General features: G+C 33.9%; 1 protein-coding gene across 3 annotated transcripts in view; it reads left to right on the top strand.

Annotated features, from left to right (window-relative positions):
- Positions 1–18,893, top strand: part of CDADC1 (cytidine and dCMP deaminase domain containing 1) — a 36,788-nt gene that overhangs the window by 6,944 nt on the left and 10,951 nt on the right. The window contains exons 3-7 of one of the 3 annotated variants that reach the window (XM_074217146.1): positions 909–983; positions 5,995–6,172; positions 9,845–10,423; positions 13,563–13,613; positions 14,967–15,016. In XM_074217146.1, the coding sequence (XP_074073247.1) occupies positions 909–983; positions 5,995–6,172; positions 9,845–10,423; positions 13,563–13,613; positions 14,967–15,016 (933 nt within the window). The remainder of the gene's footprint in view (positions 1–908; positions 984–5,994; positions 6,173–9,844; positions 10,424–13,562; positions 13,614–14,966; positions 15,017–18,893) is intronic. The other 2 variants (XM_074217148.1, XM_074217147.1) reach the window with 2 other exon arrangements.

An 18,893-nucleotide genomic window follows, 5' to 3' on the forward strand; every position in this document is an offset into this window, starting at 1 on the left:
ATTGATCATTGCACAATGTTGCTTTAATATTGAATTTTTTTTTAGATTTTTTTTTTTGCAAGGCAATGGGGTTAAGTGGCTTGCCCAAGGCCACACAGCTAGGTAATTACTAAGTGTCTGAGACCGGATTTGAACCCAGGTACTCCTGACTCCAGGGCCACCTAGCCGCCCCCTAATATTGAATTTTTTAAAATTTTCATGTAGTAGGTATAATGGAAAGTTGTTATTTTTAAAAATGATTTGAACAAAGGCATGTTATGAAACAACTTTATCAAAATTTGCATGTGAAAAAGCTGGAAAGGCTAGGTAACTTTTTTTTGTTTTTAGTTTTAAATCTTTGGTGCTAGCATTTAGTATGAACTTAATAAATTCTTAATTGAATTAAATCATTGGGTAAGCATCACAGAGCTACCATGATGCCAAATCTAATAAGATGAAATTAAAAGAAATGTACAAATAACCAAAAGAGAACTCTATGGTTATGCATCAGTTAATGGATTGGAAATTTAAAAGGGGGCACAATATGACATGGCAGTTCCCCAAAAGCTAATATTAACTTTGTCTCCATTAATATCAATCTGATGTTGTTCAAATTGAGGGAAGTTATTACCTCATTCTATTCTGCCTTGGCAGGACCAAAGTGAAGTTATTTTCCTGGAGAAAATTTTGTCTTAATTGAAGCCTTAGAAACTTGTCTAAAATCTTTACTGAAAGATCTACACAAAGGAATTATTCTATAATGAGTATTTTCAGGGTGAGGCCTTAGCATAAAAAAATGAAAGCTCTTATTATTGTTATTTGTTAAAAATAAAAGGAAAAAGATTATTGCTAAAGAAAATGTAGATCTGGCACTTAATACAGAATATTGCCTAGATATTAACTCTTTAAAAATTTTTGTTCTTAATCAGAGAAAGGAAGAGGATGAACTTGCACCTTTGGGAGATAATGCAGATGTGACCAAAGTACCTATTGACAAAAAACAGGTGAATGAGTTATAAAAAAACAAAACATAACTACCTTCTTATCAATCTACCTACTTACCTACCTTCTATCTATGTTATCAACCTACCTACCTATCTACCTAATTTGAAGACCTAACTGATAGGTATATAATCCTCATGTGTAGTGGGAAGGGATTGGACTATCTCTGAGCTCCCTAGTACTAGATCCATGATTTGGTTGATGGCAGTTGGGTCCTTATGTGTGAGTGAGTGAGAGTTATGTGTTTGTTGTTTGGGTCTGTATCTGTGATTTGTTAAAAATGCAACATTGAAAATCAGTATAACCGAGTTTGCTTATTAATTGTTTATGTTGATTTCTATCAGTGCATATGGTATTTTAGGAGTTATTCATTCAGTCAATCTCTTTTAAGAATTCTTAGAATTCTTTTTTGTCCACTCATTTTCAAAATGGATAATTTTTTATTAAAGGATTTTTTTCTTGCTCTTGATTAAGCCACTCAACAATAAATAACAAAATCATAAGTATCATTATGGGTTTTAAATTTTTTTTTTTCAAATAAAACTGGGAATCACAGTTGGTTGATTCTTTTCCTTAATTATTGAAGAAGACGAAAATGGTATCATTATAAATAAAACCTGAAATCAGTGTATGAATTATTGAATGCTTTATATTAATTATTGAAAGACTCTATTCTTTAAAAAAGGAATTGTAAAAATTAGCCTAATATTGTAGATTATAAAAAAGAATCTTGTTGTACCAATTTCATACCTATTTTTAAATGAAATATTTTAATTAGTGCTCAGGAACTTATGAAAATAATTAAGCCAACTAAAATAGTCTTATAAAAGGGCTAAGTATCTAGAGTGAAAATTCAGAGAATTGTAAATAGCATTACTGTGATGACACTCAATGGAAGAAAATGTTGACTAATATAAAATATTCCTAACAATAAAAAATGTTAGAATAAGTAAAAAAGAAAAAGAGCAAAGATTCTCTTTCATTTGCAAGTAGTAAAAAGGATATGTCATTACCTTTTGCAAAGAATTTTGCATCTTTTTCTTGTGACTTAGATAATAAACTCTTAGAACTAGAAGTGACCTTAGAGATGATTTTCCCCCCCTTTCTTATGATAGTCTTCGGCCTCTGCCAAGAAGCAAAAGAAGAGTTACATCAAAATAATTTAGAGTTTTCCAAAGTCATTTTATATTGCCTCTGAGACGTTAGGGAGTTATCCTTGCTTTGATTCGAAATTTGCTCTACTTTATACTTAAAGATAGCTAGATTTGACCTCCAGTGAAGAATGAACACAAACTGCAAGGGCTGAGTCTTTGAGTATGAGTTGAGTGGAGCATTGTGTTTATGTTGCCATAAAGCTGGCTAGTTGGTGAGGAATTTTTTCAGCCCTATCTCTTGGAGACCATTTGCAAAAGTTCCATACTGATAAAATCACAGATCCTTGAAAGGTTGAAGTAGGAATAATTTGTCATATTCTGTATTTATTTTGCCTTTATCTCAGTTTAAAGATTTTTTTTTTAAAAGCAAGGAATAGGGGCGTCTGGGTGGCACAGTGATGGAGCACCAGCCCTGGAGTCAGGAATAACCTGAGTTCAAATCCGGCCTCAGACACTTAATAATTACCTAGCTGTGTGGCCTTAGACAAGCCACTTAACCCCATTTGCCTTGCAAAAAAAAAAAAGCAAAAATATAGGAATATATAAGTGTAGATGTTATTTCTGATTCTGTGAATGTAAGTTCATCCAGAGTACAGAAAATAATACTTAGGGAAATGACCTACTTGTGCAATTAGGAAGGAAGATGAGGAGGAAGAAATAGGGAATGAGGCATCATTGTAGAGTGTTAAGTGGTAGATGGACTATATCTGGAGGTAGGTAACTTGGTTTTGAATTTCTGCTTAGATACTTAATTAGCTCTTATGTATATCACTTTAACTTTCTGTCAATTTCCCCATAAGTAAAATGAAGATAATTATCTCATAGGGTTGTTGTGATGAAAAAACTAAATGAAGCACCTACTTAACATTTAAGCACTTAACATTAAGCACTTACTATTTGCTAGACTTGTGCTAAGTAGTGGAGCTTTAAAAAAAGAATGTTAAGTTTGACAACAACTTAAATAATAAATAGTGAATCCCTGATAGTAGATAGTAAATATAGTAATTCTTATCTAAAGCAGTCTATTCTTAATTGCCTGTATTCAGTTGTAGATTACCTAGTGAACAAGATCATATAAATCCTTTTTCATGGTTGTTAATGAAATAAGGCAAAATTGAGATGCAAAACCATGATTCATTGAAAGGATTTAATTTCCTTAAATCCTTTTGAGAATCTTATACTGCCTAAGTGGATTTTGGAATAGAAAATCTTCCTCCAAAATTCTGACATTTTGATTTTACCCTCATAAATAAAGCTTGAAAAGTAGTAAATTATGTTGAAAATTAAGTAGGTTTCCTAGGAATCTAAGCCAAAACTTGCTGAAGTAAAATGAAGTTGATCGAATCTGACTTAAGCTTGCACCTCTCATTTATTAGTATAACTTTGATAAATTCTGACCTAGCCAAGATTTCTCTCTATTATCTATTACCAACTATTAAGTAAATCTCTTACTTAAATCAGTGTACTATATAACCAGTTGTCCTAGGTACTTTGGTTGGTTCAGTTTAGTGAAATTAATTTTAATAGTGAAATTTTTGGAAACATGACATCAGTGAGTTTCAGAAGTGAAATTTTAATTTATTTTCTAACTTACTAAGAGGAACCTGAAGTAGGCTAATAAAGTGAATATAGAGAGTTTACTTTCAAAACACTGGCATTTAGATAAATATGAGATAAAAAGGAAAATTCTTGGTTCTCCAATTTCAAAATAAGTTTAGTGTTTTACTTTACAATTCAAATACATATTTCCATTCTTCAATATTTGTATAAAAATGAGCATTTTAATTAAAAAATCTGTTACTGAATCTTAAAGTCAAAAGCAATAAAAAAAACTAGATCTGTGTTTCTGTGGGATAAAGTAAATCTTATCTAGTATCACATTAAATTCTATTTCACTTCTGGGAACAGTTTGAACTATTCAGTTAACAACCTTAGTGCAATTGATTTATTGTTTGACTCTTGGCATTTAAATCTTTCATACAACCCTTGTAAAATGTCCAATGTGAACCAATTTACATCCCATTTGGGATGATGATGTGATGGAGAGTGTTATTTGTGTTATAATGGGAGGAGTCCTAGCCTGGGAGTTAGAAGGTTTGGGTGGGTTCAGATCCTGATGCTGATACTGTCTTGCTTGATCCTGACCAAGTCCACCTAGTCTTCACTTTTCTTAGCTATAAATCCTACCTCATAGTTTTGTTGGGAGGAAAATGCTTTGTAAACATTATAAATATGAGCTATTTCTTAAAAGCACCCATAATAAAAAAATATAATTCCAAGGGAATTGTCTTGATTTCATTGGACTTGAATGTTTAAGTAGCCTATATATATAACTATTTCATTACTATATTTAGCAAAAAGCCTCGAACATCAAGTCAAGGTCTTTTTCCATTTCTAAAAGAATCCTAAACCTAACTGAAAGCCTTTTAAAGATTATTACATAGATGCTTTCCTTTTGTTTTAAAGTTTTTTTATTTAAGGCAATATGGGGTTAAGTGACTTACCTAAGGTCACACAGCTAGACAATTATTAAGTGAAAAATGTTTTCAAATCATGTAAAAGCTGTTATTGATTTTAACTGAATAAGAATGGGGGCCTTTTTAGTAGATTTATCCCTGTCACTCAGTATTTGCTGTATATTTGATTGATAGCAAAGTGCTTTTTTTAACTTGAGAAAAATGCATTTTCTTTGCTATTGCTGCAATTTTCCACTTTATAGAAATTTCATTGTTGTAAATCCAATGTGAACATTTCTTTTTTTATTTTTATTTTTTTACAAGGCAAATGGGGTTAAGTAGCTTGCCCAAGGACACACAGCTAGGTAATTATTAAGTGTCTGAGTCAGGATTTGAACTCAGGTACTCCTGACTCCAGGGCCCATGCTCTATCCACTGCGCCACCTAGCTGCCCCCAGTGTGAACATTTCTTAATGAGATTTTTCAGAAAGGGGATCAAGGAACTTCCAATTTCCATTTTGCCAATAGAAATTTTAGAATTTAGTCAGTTTTAATTACTCCTGTGTAAACTTCCTGAATTGATTTTTTTTCCAGTCTTCTAAAAACTCAATTTGATATATGTCTGTTATCTAATAAGATATAGATAGATACATTTTTCAGTTGAGGGTGGATTAAAAACATGTCACTCTACTGTTAATAACAGTAGACAGCAGTTAAGCAAAATCAGGAAGTTAAATTATCCTAGAAGATTCTCTATTGAACCCATCATGACAGATTTATACTTTAATCATTTTAATAGGTGGTAGGGGAGCAGGTGACATTTATTTGATAAATTTATTGAATATACTGAATATTCCTATTTTGTTATCATTCCCTGATTTGTACTCCTAAGTTTTTAATAATAATTTAGGTAGTATCTTTTTTTTTTAATGTTAATAACTCTGTCATTCCTTAGAAATACTATTACTCTTTGATCTTTGGAAGAAAACTCTATGCATAGAATATGGCCCTTACCTCCTCAGAACTAAAAAAAATGGGCTTATTGGTATAACTACATATCACCAGAACAAACCAATTAAGGCAATAAAACTTTATGAGGAATAGGGGTAATAGAATATAGATTGGGAACTTTTCTACATGGTCAAGTAAACATTAAAATTTGCAGTGTTAATTTAAAATAAATTCACCAAACTCAGCTAACATTAAGTGCAAGGGACTTTGCAAGGCCTTGGGGTTTCAAAAGTAAACATGATACAGTACTTACCCTCTGGATATTTCTGCTCATACTATTTTCAAATGAGGAAGCCATTCTTTTTATTCTATTGGAATCAAACCAAGTGTTATCTATGGTATGATTCTAACGTGTCGACTCTAATGAAATAATATTTTGTATTTTGATATAGGTGAAGAAAACTGGTCTTGTGGTGGTGAAAAACATGAAAATTGTTGGTCTCCATTGTTCTAGTGAAGATTTACATGCTGGGCAAATTGCTCTTATTAGACATGGATCAAAGATGAAAAACTGTGATCTTTATTTTTCCAGAAAACCATGTTCAGCTTGTTTGAAAATGATTGTAAATGGTAAGTGTAGAAATGCACATTGGAAGCAGGTGTCATTGCTAGATCGAATACAATTTGACTGAGAATAGTAGTACAGTGTTATAGTAGTAATTAACTACAAGGAGATAGTATGTCAAAACCTGCATTCTAGTCCCAAGTGTGCTTAACTTGGGTAGGCCACTTTAAACTCTATGTCTCAGTTTCCTCAGCCTTAAATTGAAACAAATATGCTGTCTAATCCTAATCCTAAAATATTTGATTCAATTCTAGTAGATGACTAAGAAGATAATTCTTGCAAAAAATTTTATTGGATGTCTTACTAGAAGTGAAGATTCTGAGGATTTACAGAATTGTTCTTGTCTCCAAAAAATCTTTAGAAGGGAGATAAAACACATGAAATGTAAATTAAAAATCAGTGTTTTATAAAAATCATATGAGAAATACAGTATATATAAAGGATTTCAAGGAAGAGAGGTTATTTTAAGTTGATATATTTGGGCAGAGCTTCAGTTGGCAATGGATCTTGAAGGATAGGTAAAATTTAGTTAGGACAGAATAACATGAGAAAAGTCATAGTGGTAGTAAGACTCAGGTAGTGTTTAAGGGTCATTGAGTAGACCTAGAGTGTTTGTGTTATCAAATAATTGTTTTTTGGGGTTTGTTTGTTTTGGGGTTTTGTTTTTTTTTTTTTTCAGTTTTTTTGTAAGGCAAACAGGGTTAAGTGGCTTGCCCAAGGCCACACAGCTAGGTTATTATTAAGAGTTCTGAGCCCGGATTTGAGCCCAGGTACTCCTGACTCCTGGGCCGGTGCTTTATCCACTACGCCACCTAGCCACCCCTGTGTTATCAAATATTAAGAATTACATGAAAAAGACAAACTGTTCATGGCCTTGAATGCCAGTTATATTTGGATTTTTCTTCTTCATCTTAAAAGTCCCCAATTCTTTTTGTGAGGAGTAGCTATTTTTTATTAGACCAAAAACCCTAAGATTAATGATCATGGCCCATGAGAAGGAAGTTGAATGTGGGGAAGAACCAATAATTGAGAACCATGGGGTATTTCCAGAGTGGAGAAATATATGGTGAAAAACTATTGACAGAGCTTCCTCCTTGAGACTCATATTTTTCTCATTAGGTGAAGCTTTGATGATGAATTTTGGCCTCATTTCCTTTCCCACTGAAAATGCTAGCAGAGGGGTGACTAGATGGCACAGTGGATAAAACACCGGCCCTTGAGTCAGGAGTTCCTGAGTTCAAATTCGGCCTCAAACACTTAATAATTAGCTGTGTGGCCTTGGCAAGCCACTGAACCCTGTTTGCCTTGCAAAAACTTTTAAAAAAAAATGCTAGCAGAGAAGGGAGGCACAATACAGAGCTTTTTGAGAATGCTGGCAACACTCATCATTTTCAGCTGGGGAAAACAACTAAGTTTAGTTTCTAGCTAACAAAAATTAAGACTTCCAGATGGCATGCTTCTTGATACTCCCTACTCCTTACATCCTGGTTGCATTCTTATATCCTTTCTGATCTGTAGCCTGGTTGTGCTCTTCCTCCAATGTCCTCCATAGAGTAGTGTCCCTGGACTCTTCTCTCAAAGGATTTTGTGTTCTATTGGTATCCAAGGGCATCTTTAATGCTTGAGTTTTGAATTCCAGAATTGCTAGTTATAGCTCTGACAAGGTATTAGCTAGCACACTTCCATCTATATGGTTGGTTTCTGTAATTTTGATTCATGACTGTAGTCCACCTCCTGGAGGGGAGGGGATTCATGCTGTTGGTAATTGGGAACCATTGAATAATTTTGAGCAGGGATAAAGCATGAAGAGAGCAGTGCTTTAAGAAAGATTGATATGCTGAAGTTGCATAGGATGGTTAGGAAATGAGGGAAAGTTGCTAAGGGAAACTTACAGTGATCTAAGTGAGAGATAAGTATCTGGGATAGGATGGTAATAGAAATTAAGCAAATGCAGAGACTTTACAAATGAAGAATTTAGAGGTCTTGATAATAGATTAGCTATGGGGGACAAAATTAAATGATAAATTAATCCTTTTACATAGAGAAACATTGAACTACTGATGTTCACTGTGTCCTATTTTATCTGCTGGTTTTTTCTTGTTACATGACTATGAATTTCTATAATTGATGAATTCTGTTTGCCACTCAAAATTTAGAAGTAGTACAAATTTAGAAGTTGGACATTAAAACTATGAATAGGAATTTTCTAGTTACCTAGTGTCTGGTGTCTAGTATCTTCTCTTTGTCTTCCCATATCATCTTCATTTCTCCTAGTTTTATCCATCTGAAGTTACATATGACATTCCCCTTGAACTCAGTAAATATTTACATATAGGCCCAACTATTGTACATAGATAGATGAACAGGAAGCTTCTAATAGGTGAACACACTGAAAGCCTTCTTAGGCTTTTTAAAGAAATAGGGTTTTGGAGGCACCTAGATGGTGCAGTGGATAGAGCACTGACCCTGGAGTCAGGAGGACTCAGACATTTGATAATTACCTAGCTGTGTGACCTTGGGCAAGTCACTTAACTCCATTGCCTTACACAAAACAAAAAAAGAAGTAGGGATTATTATATTAGGAATTAAAAAAATAAAGGCATGCTCAATTTTCCTTCAACTAAGAAGTATCTGAATTTGGTTAGTTAAATGAAATGGAGGAAACTAAAAATGGTCTTCAGTAGAACTCCTATGGAATGCTTTTGGGGGAAGGGAAGGTGGAAGACCTATATATAACTTGATGTTAGAAATTCTTGTAGTTGCATATACGTATTGTATATGCAAATTATATTTTATATGTTCACTCTTTCTGTAGGGAGATATGATTTGAACCTCTCAGATAGTCAAATCTTTTAATAATGAATTGGTTTTATTGTGCTTCCCTGTCTTTAGCTGTTGTTAAGATAATGAAGTAAACATTTCTGTAGCATCTGCCTCTGGTACAAGAACTTTTATAAGGATTTTTTCCTTCTTCTTTATCTTGACTAATTGTTACAAAAACACATTAGCATCAGTTTTTATCAGCCATGGTACTAATTTGGAGGTTTTATTAATAGAGTCAATTTGGGAATGGAACATGGAACACTTTCTCTAATCCAGAAAGGAAGAGAGGATGTTGTTGTAGAAGTCCAAGGAATGATAGCCCTTACTGGCTTGGAAAAAGCAGCTATAATTCCTTTGCAGTCCAAGAAGTCTATGATCTGACTTTGCTGAACTTTGTCTTTCCCATCTTCCTTCTCCCTATGTCGTTTTTGCACAAGCAATTTAAAAAATGTTTGAATAGTGAACTTCTGGGACAAAATGCCTTGGAGATTACTGATCCCACCCACATCTTTTTAACCATAGGATTCTCCCCCCCCATCCAATATTAGAAGATTTATGAGATTTTAAAAAAAGGTTATTGAGATAACAAAGGGTTTTAATAAATATTTTGTAAACTACTACAAAAACCAAGGTTAAGAACTTTCTACATTATAAATAGGGCTACAACTCAAGGGCTTCAAATACTCTCTCATCTCATCCCCTTAGTAGCCCTTAGGACCGTGCTTTGAAGACCACTACTCTTAGTAGCCCTTTTCTCTGGGATGCAGACTCAGAGAATCTAAGGTATCAGAATCTTTCAGATTATGTTCAGATATGTTTAAGATGTTTCAGATTTTTTACCTCTTGTGTTCCAGCTGGAGTAAACCGAATTTCCTATTGGCCGGCTGATCCAGAAATAAGCTTGCTTACTGAAGCTTCTAATCCTCTGAGTACCGGAGATGCAAAACTAGATGCCAAAGCAGTGGAAAGGTTGAAGTCAAACAGTCGGGCCCATGTGTGCGTCTTGCTTCAACCTTTGGTGTGTTATATGGTGCAGTTTGTAGAGGAAACCTCCTACAAATGTGATTTTATTCAAAGAATTGCAAAAACACAGCCTGGCTTTAACTCTGACTTTTATTTTGAATGTAAACAAGAAAGAATAAAGGAATATGAAATGTTATTTCTGGTTTCAAATGAAGAAATGCATAAGCAAATATTGATGACTATAGGCTTGGAGAACCTGTGTGAAAATCCATACTTTAGCAATCTAAGGCAAAATATGAAAGACCTTATTCTACTTTTGGCCACAGTAGCTTCCAGTGTGCCCAACTTTAAACACTTCGGATTTTATTGTAGCAATCCAGAACAGATTAATGAAATTCACAATCAAAGCTTGCCACAAGAAATTGCAAGGCACTGCATGGTACAGGCCAGGTTATTGGCCTACCGGACCGGTGAGTTGCTCTTAGTTTGTCAATTGGGGCTTGCTGGTAGTGTATTTGTAATAGAAACATCACTGCGGTTCAGCTAATTCATGTTAGCATTTTGTTTACTTTTAAATACTCACAGTTTGTCACATTATAGCCTAGATGAGTGGGACACTTGGCTAGGCAGTGGCAGTATTAGAAATTTTAGGATTGCTTGTGATCCATCTGTCATAATTATGGAGTCAAGTTGTAATTATTTAGGGTGTGATTATCTGGGCCTGAATTCTTTCTTTTTTTGCCTTAACTTTTGACCCTTCTCACTGCTTATTTAGCCCCTCCACCAGAGGGCAGGCAGAAGAGAGAAAGTTAGCAAAATTCAGTTCACAATTTTGGTATTTTAGTAGCTCTGGAGAAAGTTTCTATTAGGGGAAAAAATCATGGATCTATAGCTGGAAAGGACCTTGAGAGCTATCTAGTCCAACCCCATCATTTTATAGGTGAGGAAATTGAGATCATGTAGGATAAGAATTTTGTTTTAATTAAGTATCCATTGCTATTATTCCACTCTCTTCTTTGAACTATAAGTCTTTGAAAGATCAGTGAAACAGATTTCCCTTTAATTAGTTGAGGTTATTCCAGTTAGTACATTTCAAAATAAAATTTCCTTTAAAAGTTCAAAGATATTAAATCAGTCATTTGTCCTTTTCTGAAAAGTGCTAAGTGAAGATGACATATCCAACAACAGCTATTTTCATAATTGTAAAAGGCAGTTTTTGAAGAGCAGCTTGATATACTGAGTGAGAAGATTCAAGACTTGTACATTCTCCTCTTAACATTCTAGCTTTTTGTTTATGGACCAGTGACTTCATCTCTCAGAACCTTTATTTCCCTATCTGTAAAATGGGAATAATACTTATACTATTTATCTATTAGAGTAGGTAGGAGAAAGACATTTTGCAAATGTAAAAGCACTCTCTCTTCCCTTTCTTATACATATGTAGACATATGTATATGTGACTTCTTATTAATTAAGGCACAGATTTTAAAATATATTTAAACGTTTATTTTATCCAAAATGTCATTATGACAAATTTATTTCAAATTGATTGTGAATGATACAGATGATAAAACTTATCTCAGTTTTGACTAGAGAAAACAAAAACAATGTGTTTCATTTTCTTTGGGCTTTTTTGCCTCATGTTACTCAGGCATAAATGATTCTGTTTTAAAGCAAATACAGTCTGTTATTTTTGATTAGAAATTGTAGATTTGATAAGCTTTTAAGTACCTTTATTTCTATCATAAAATTAAGTTTCAATTCAAGGTGCTTTACACTCACTGTTTTTAATATCAGAAATCTATAAGATGAGACTTCTAAATTGAGTTGTGCGAAGCCATAATCAGAGGTTATAAAATATCACAACATCTTAAGAGAAACCATCTGAAAAAATATTGGGGTTGGACTGAATAATCTTTAAGGTTTCTTCTAGCTTCTATAAGTCAATGCTTTAGAATCTACTAGGGACAGCATTTTCCTCAGTTGTTATAAATCTGAACTTGTCAGCCGAGAGGATGATTAGAATAGCAAGAAGAGTTTCAATAGAATTTTAGAATTAGATGAAAGTATATTTAGAAATTTCTTCCATCGCTTGAGACTTCCAGAAAAGGGACTAAATTTTGTATAGATGAATATTTTGACATTTACCTTGCAGAGAGGGTGAGCATATGCATTGACATTTCCTTACCCTAGTAATTTCCTATATTGGTGAAATCTCAAGTCTAGTCCTTATACCTATTAAAAAAGCCTCAATGAAAATTTTTGTAATTCATTCTCTTCTTAACCAGAACTGACAGACATTTTTCTTATTCTTTCTGACAGTCATCAAATTGAAATTCTCAAATGAAAAATCCATAACTACCTTGTTTGCTTAAGCCCAGGAAGCCACATATTAATATGATCCTATTTGGGTAATCTTGGTTATGAATAACTCAGTACTTTGTGCCTATGATAAAACTGAAATTACAGAAAGGGTATTAAGCTGATGGTCTAGAGTTGACTTCTAATAATTTTTCCAAACTCATTTTGTTGATCTTTAGCAGCAAGGTGGTACCATTGGGCCTGGAAGTTAGGAAGATATATTTTCCAGTCTAATCTCAAACATCACCTAGCTACATGACCTTGGGCATGTCACATAACTAACCTGTCTACTTTTTTTTTCCTCATGTGTTCAATGGGAGTAGCAGGATAAAGTAAGATAATTGTGAGGTTTTTTGCAAACCATAAAGAACTATATATAAATGTTAGTTAGCTAGTTTAGATGATGAAATCTTCGCCTACCTCAAAAGGAATTTGAGGAGAAAAGAAAAGTACAAGTTGGCAATTATTTTTTTTTTAATTTTTAATTTTTTGGCAATTTTTTTTTTTGAAAAGGAAAAAAGAAACAAATGTTGGGTGACTGTCCTGTGTCATCTTGTCCTAAATTTCCTTAATCTAAGTGGAAAATTGAAAATGAAGTATTAGTGAAATTTTTTCACCTATATATTCATTGGCTATGGGATGGATATATAAATTTAGATTTAGTTCTTGGAGTGATTTTTTTTCCCCCCTCTTATATCTTATCTAATTCTAGAATCTAGATCTATCTAATTCTGTTATCAACTATTCCCATGGGAACTTGTGAGTGATCTTATATATTTTTCTGCCTTTAGCTTTATTAATACTCTTATAATAATGACTAATATAAATATAAAATTTTTTGTTTTTTTAGTGGCCTAGTTAGCCTTGCCATGAAAGTTTAAAACTAACTCATATTGGTGGGTGGGAGAAGCAGACCCATAAAACTTGGACTTGAATTTTTTTCTATTTCAGATTTCAATTTATTATATATAGTACAACTTTTCTTAGAACAGAAGTTTCAATCTTAATATGTTTTGTGTTTATGACTTCTTTTAATTGCTTTAGACATAAAACTTGAAGTCACAAATTCAGCTTTTTATTTCTTAAGGTAAATTGAGAATGACAGGGAAGGGACAAAATGTGTTTTAAAATTTTCTTTTTTAATAAGCTTTGTAGCAACTGTTTAACTTGTAAAATGTATTTGTTTCTCATATGCTTGCACTTTCCTCACAAGTCTATTCCTATAATATTTTTTGTTTTGTTTTTTAGGATTTTGCAAGGCAGTGGGGTTAAGTGGCTTGCCCAAGGCCACACAGCTAGGTAATTATTAAGTGTCTGAGGCCAGATTTGAACTCAGGTACTCCTGACTCCAGGGTTGGTGCTCTATCTACTGCGCCACCTAACCACCCCTCCTATAATATTTTTATGTCTTTTTTATGACTTGAGTATTCCAGAATGATGGGAGGTGAGAGCTGAATGTATTTCTGAGAGCAATATGAACCTTACATCCACATTTTAGTAACTTTTATGTAATTTAATCCTCTTCCTTTGGGGGAAGGTGGGGAGATTTGTATCTGTGACATGCTAATTTAGAGGAAGATTTGGAAAGTTACACCTAGCTTGTGATCTACCTTCAGGAACTGTTGTGTTGATCTCACTCATCTTAATAGTTTGTCTCAAGTCATTTTAGTTGTATTTGACTCTCTGTGGCCCCATTTGGGGTTTCCTTGGCATACTGGAATGGGTTGCCATTTCCTTCTCCAGCTTATTTTATGGTTGAGCAAATTGAATAACTTGCCCAGGGTCACACACTAAGTATCTGAAGCCAGATTTGAATTTAGTTCTTGACTTCTGGCCTGACACTCTATCCAGTGTTTTACCTCACTGTCCATAACAGGGAGCCTTTTAGATTTTCAAACACAATACTGTGAGCAAATATGCCCCCATTTTTAAAACTGAGAGAATTAAGGCACAAGGTTTCAGAGCTAGAAGATAGCAGTCTCCAGACTCAGTGTTCTTCCCAGTATCTGACTGTTGTGCAGATTCATCTGGGTAGCTACAGGGCGAATATAAAGACAGCTTAATCTGGTTGTCTGACCATCCCAGATGACCTTGGGCATGCAAGCACCTGACTTGACACTGGAAACTTTCCACTTCCAATTCATTACTTTTCCTGGGAGTGGAGTGACCTGTTGTCTCTAAGGCAACAGTGGAGTGCTTTTGTAAAACTCTGGACTTAGCAGTTAGAAGACCTGTTTCTAAATTGGCTTTGGAATTGCTTTTTTTAAATTATATTTTACTTAAATTATCAAAAATGTTCTGCACCTATCCCCATGAAACAATAACAAAAACCTTTGTAAAATATATATATATATATATATATATATACATATATATATATGCATGCATACATACATACATACATATATATGGGATAGGATCTGACATTTCTTAGCTATGTGATATGAAAAAGTAATTTATATTTCCAAGTCTGTTTCCTCATTTGTAAAGCTGGCATAACACTTGGCCAGCTTAAAAACACTATGTGAGTGTGAACTTTATTATGATTTTAGTTTTTCTTAATAAGAAAGCACTTTTTCCCTCTAAACATTTGATGGCTCAAATTTTTACTAAGTTAAGCCCTTTTTTGCTTTTTTTATTGATTTTTTTCAGAGGATCATAAAACAGGAGTTGGAGCTGTGATTTGGGCAGAAGGGAAATCTGTAAGTATGAAAGAAATATTAGCAGTTCTGTTTCTATTTACTCTCCATTTTTTTTTTTACATTTAATTTATTTTCACATTATTAAAATAGTCTGTTGTAAAAGTAACCATAATCCCCCTTCCCCCACAAATACAGAGAAAACTCAAGAAAAAGAGAGAAAAAAGAAAAAAAATGTATTTCAGTCTTTGTATAGATACCATTAGCTCTGTTTCTGGGATGGATCACATTCTTTATCATAAGTCCATCAGAGAAGTTGCTTCAGTATTTTTTTCCCACTCTCCATTCAATTCCTTCCCACTCCCATGTATTCTATTCTCTCTCTTTTCATCTACTCTCTTCAGAAGTGTGTTGTATGTTCTTCCCTCTCTTCTATCACCCTCTCTCCCCACTGTCCCTTTCTCCCTTCCCTTTTGCTTATTCCTCTAAGGTAAAATAGCTTTCTATATCCTACTGTTATTTCCTTGCTGAGCTATTTCTAATAAGAATGAAGGCTCACTCATTCTCCCACACCTTTCCCCCTTCTGCTCCATTGCAAAAGTTTTTTCTTGACTCTTGCTGGAAATAATTTAGCTCTTTCTATCTCTCCTTTTCCTTTCTCCCAATACATCCCCCTTTTTTTTGCCCACTTTCTCCATCTTTATAATATATTACACCTTCATGTTCAGCTTCCTCCTGTTCCTTGTCTATATATGTGCCTTCTAACTGTTCTAATAAATGAGAAAATTCACATGAGTTATCAGTTTCATGTCCCCAGGCAAGAATACAAAAAGTTTAACATCATTTAAGTCTCTCATCATTTGCCCTTCCCGTCTACCCTCTCTATGCATCACTGGAGTCCTGTATTCAAACAACAAACTTTTCTGTTCAGCTCTGGTTGTTTATCAGCAGGAAAGTTTGAAAGTACCCTATTTCATTAAATGTCCATCTTTTCCCCTGAAAAAGAGGGAGTTCAGTTTTGATGGATGGTTGATTCTCAGTTATAATCCAAGCTCTTTTGCCTTCCAAAATATTATATTCCAAACCCTTAAAGTAGAAACTGCTAAATCTTGTGTAATCCTGACTGTAGCTTCATGACATTTGAATTGTATCTTTCTGGCTACTTGTCACATTTTCTCTTTTTACTTGAGAGTTCTGGAATTTGGCTATAATATTATTAGGAGTTTTTTGGGGGATCTCTTCCAGGAGTTGATTCCCTCAATTTCTATTTTACCCTCTGCTTTTAGGATATCAGGGCAATTTTCCTGGAGAACTTATTTAAAAATGAAGTTCAGGCTCTTTTCCTGGTCATGACTTTTAAGTAGCCCAATAATTTTTAAATGATCTCTTCTAGATCTGTTTTCCAGGTCTGTTGTTTTTCAATGAAATATTTTACATTTTCTTTTAGTTTATCATTCTTTGTTTTTAGATTTTTCAAGGCAATGAGGTTAAGTGGCTTGCCCAAGGCCACACAGCTAGGTAATTATTAAGTGTCTGAGGTCGGATTTGAACCCAGGTACTCCTGACTCCAAGGCCGGTGCTTTATCCACTGCGCCACCTAGCCTCCCCTTAGTTTATCATTCTTTTGGTTTTGTTTTATTAAAGTTTGTTCCCAAGCTTTAGAGTGTTTTTGGGACACCTCCCCCAGAAATCTTAATTCCTTCAAGGTCTTCAGAATCTGTTTCAAAAAAGTCCTCTCCAATTCAGGTGACCTTCTTTTCTGGTAAAGACACTTAACATTTTACTCAGATCAAAACACATATTTTCATCACAAGACAATGAAATTGTGGAGCTTATTACAATTTACATTTTGCCTTACTTACAGTCATATTGACATACGTACTTCATCACAATAAATTTCCTTAACTGCTACACTATGTGAATAAACTCCACTGAGAATTACCACATTAACTTAAGCTTGTAACAGTCTTAACGTTTTGCTCTCATTACAATAATGACTCAGTGACTCAAACATCCTTAACCAAAAGGAATTTCCTACCCAAAATATTCCCAGATATACCATAGATTTTCCTTTTTTTCCAGATGTACTTATCTGACTCATAGTCCTTTCCTTAAACTAGACCTTGAAACTGAAAAGTTTCCCCTTCCTCTTCCTACCTAAATATTCCCCTAACATAAAAATTAAGGAAATTTAATTCCTATCATAACATGTAGCCGATAGCAGGTGACAGAGCCACATACCTAACCTATCTGGCTATTAAATCCAATTGACCTAAAACTTCTTACTATAAAGATCCAGGACATCAAAGGAAAATTCCTTCATAGATCTAATTTTTGAATGTCAGTGTCCAGTCAGAGGTCATGTGAGTAGTCAAATGTTTTAGATCAGATTTATTCTACCAGGTGAGACATTATCCAAATGTCACTTTGGGGAAATTGAGCTCAAAGGGTCCAGTCTCAGGCTGTACTGAAAAGCAGCCCTTCTACTGCACATCCTGTCACCTGGAATCTTCAGCCCATTGGCTTCCTTGGCTCCAAGAACAACACATTGATCTAGTAACACTTCCTTTTTAATGAGCATCCTGGTATCTGACATAAAAAGAGAAAATTGATTAAAAGTCCCATGATCTAAAATAATTGTTTTACCTAATTAGAATTTTGAATGAGTCTAATTCACTAAATTCCAATTATAGTCTTAATGGGGTCCTAATTAATGAATTCCCCTACCCAAAATTCTGTATCTTTCCTGGGTCCTTGCTAAAACCAGGAATTCTAACTATGACTGGCTCTACATGCCTTATCTCCTACTTCTTACCCGAGGCCTCTGATCTCCAGACCTACATCCCTTTGTCTGAAATCATGTCTACTCTATATATAATGATAGTATATCAGATTCCCCTTGGTTAGAGAACCTTTCTTCTAGCCTGTTGTATTTTATAACATATAGACACCTCCTTTGGCTAGGAGATTGCCTATCATCTGAATTCTCATATAACAAGCTAAATATTGTCACAGAAAAATGTCAAATTATCTTTCTCATATTTACATCTTAGCAAACAATCACAGTTTTGGAATATGCATGTATACATACATACACACATCCCATATAGTCCCAATTTACATATATAACTGGAAGATTTCTATACATAAACTTGTTTAGCTATTAGCCATCCTTAACATACATTATTATTATTATTATTATTATTATTATTATTATTATTATTATTATTATTTAGTTTTTTGCAAGGCAATGGGGTTAAGTGATTTGCCCAAGGTCACATAGTTGGGTGATCATTAAGTGTCTGAGGCCAGATTTGAACTTGGATCCTCCTGACTCCAGGGCCAGTGTTATTCTTGGAGCCTGACTCTGCTGTGCCACCTCGCTGCACCCCAACATACAAATTAATTTCAGAATTCTTTAAAACTATTAGAACATATTAGGTGATTTTAAATTTTCCAATATGTTAATTCCAGTAAAACACACAAATTACTATATTGTACAAAACATGTCTTCATTATTACATTATTCATGAATCCACAGATCTGTCCCAAAAGGGGTCATAATTTTTGATATTTCCTTTATTACACCTTCAAAGCAATCACATGTTCATCCTAAACTTTAACATTACAGTATTTAAATAGCTTATATATTCACAAGAGATAACCAAATACTGTAAATACAATCTCTATGCAGTTACAAAAGACTATCACAGATTCATCAATAAGTTACCTTACAGTGGGACCACACAATTGCTATTTGTTCAGTCATCATTCAGAGCCCCCCATATCAGTTGTACCCAGGTCCTCCAAGAATGCAATCTCATATATGTGATACATTTAAAACCCCAATTCAACTCTTATTTATGCCATGGTTAATCCAATAGCAAAGGACTAAATCATTAGATGAAACCTCAGTTCATCTAGTTTGTTATCAGTTATA

Source organism: Macrotis lagotis, chromosome 1 (assembly GCF_037893015.1).
Source record: "Macrotis lagotis isolate mMagLag1 chromosome 1, bilby.v1.9.chrom.fasta, whole genome shotgun sequence".
NCBI classification, from domain to species: domain Eukaryota; kingdom Metazoa; phylum Chordata; class Mammalia; order Peramelemorphia; family Peramelidae; genus Macrotis; species Macrotis lagotis.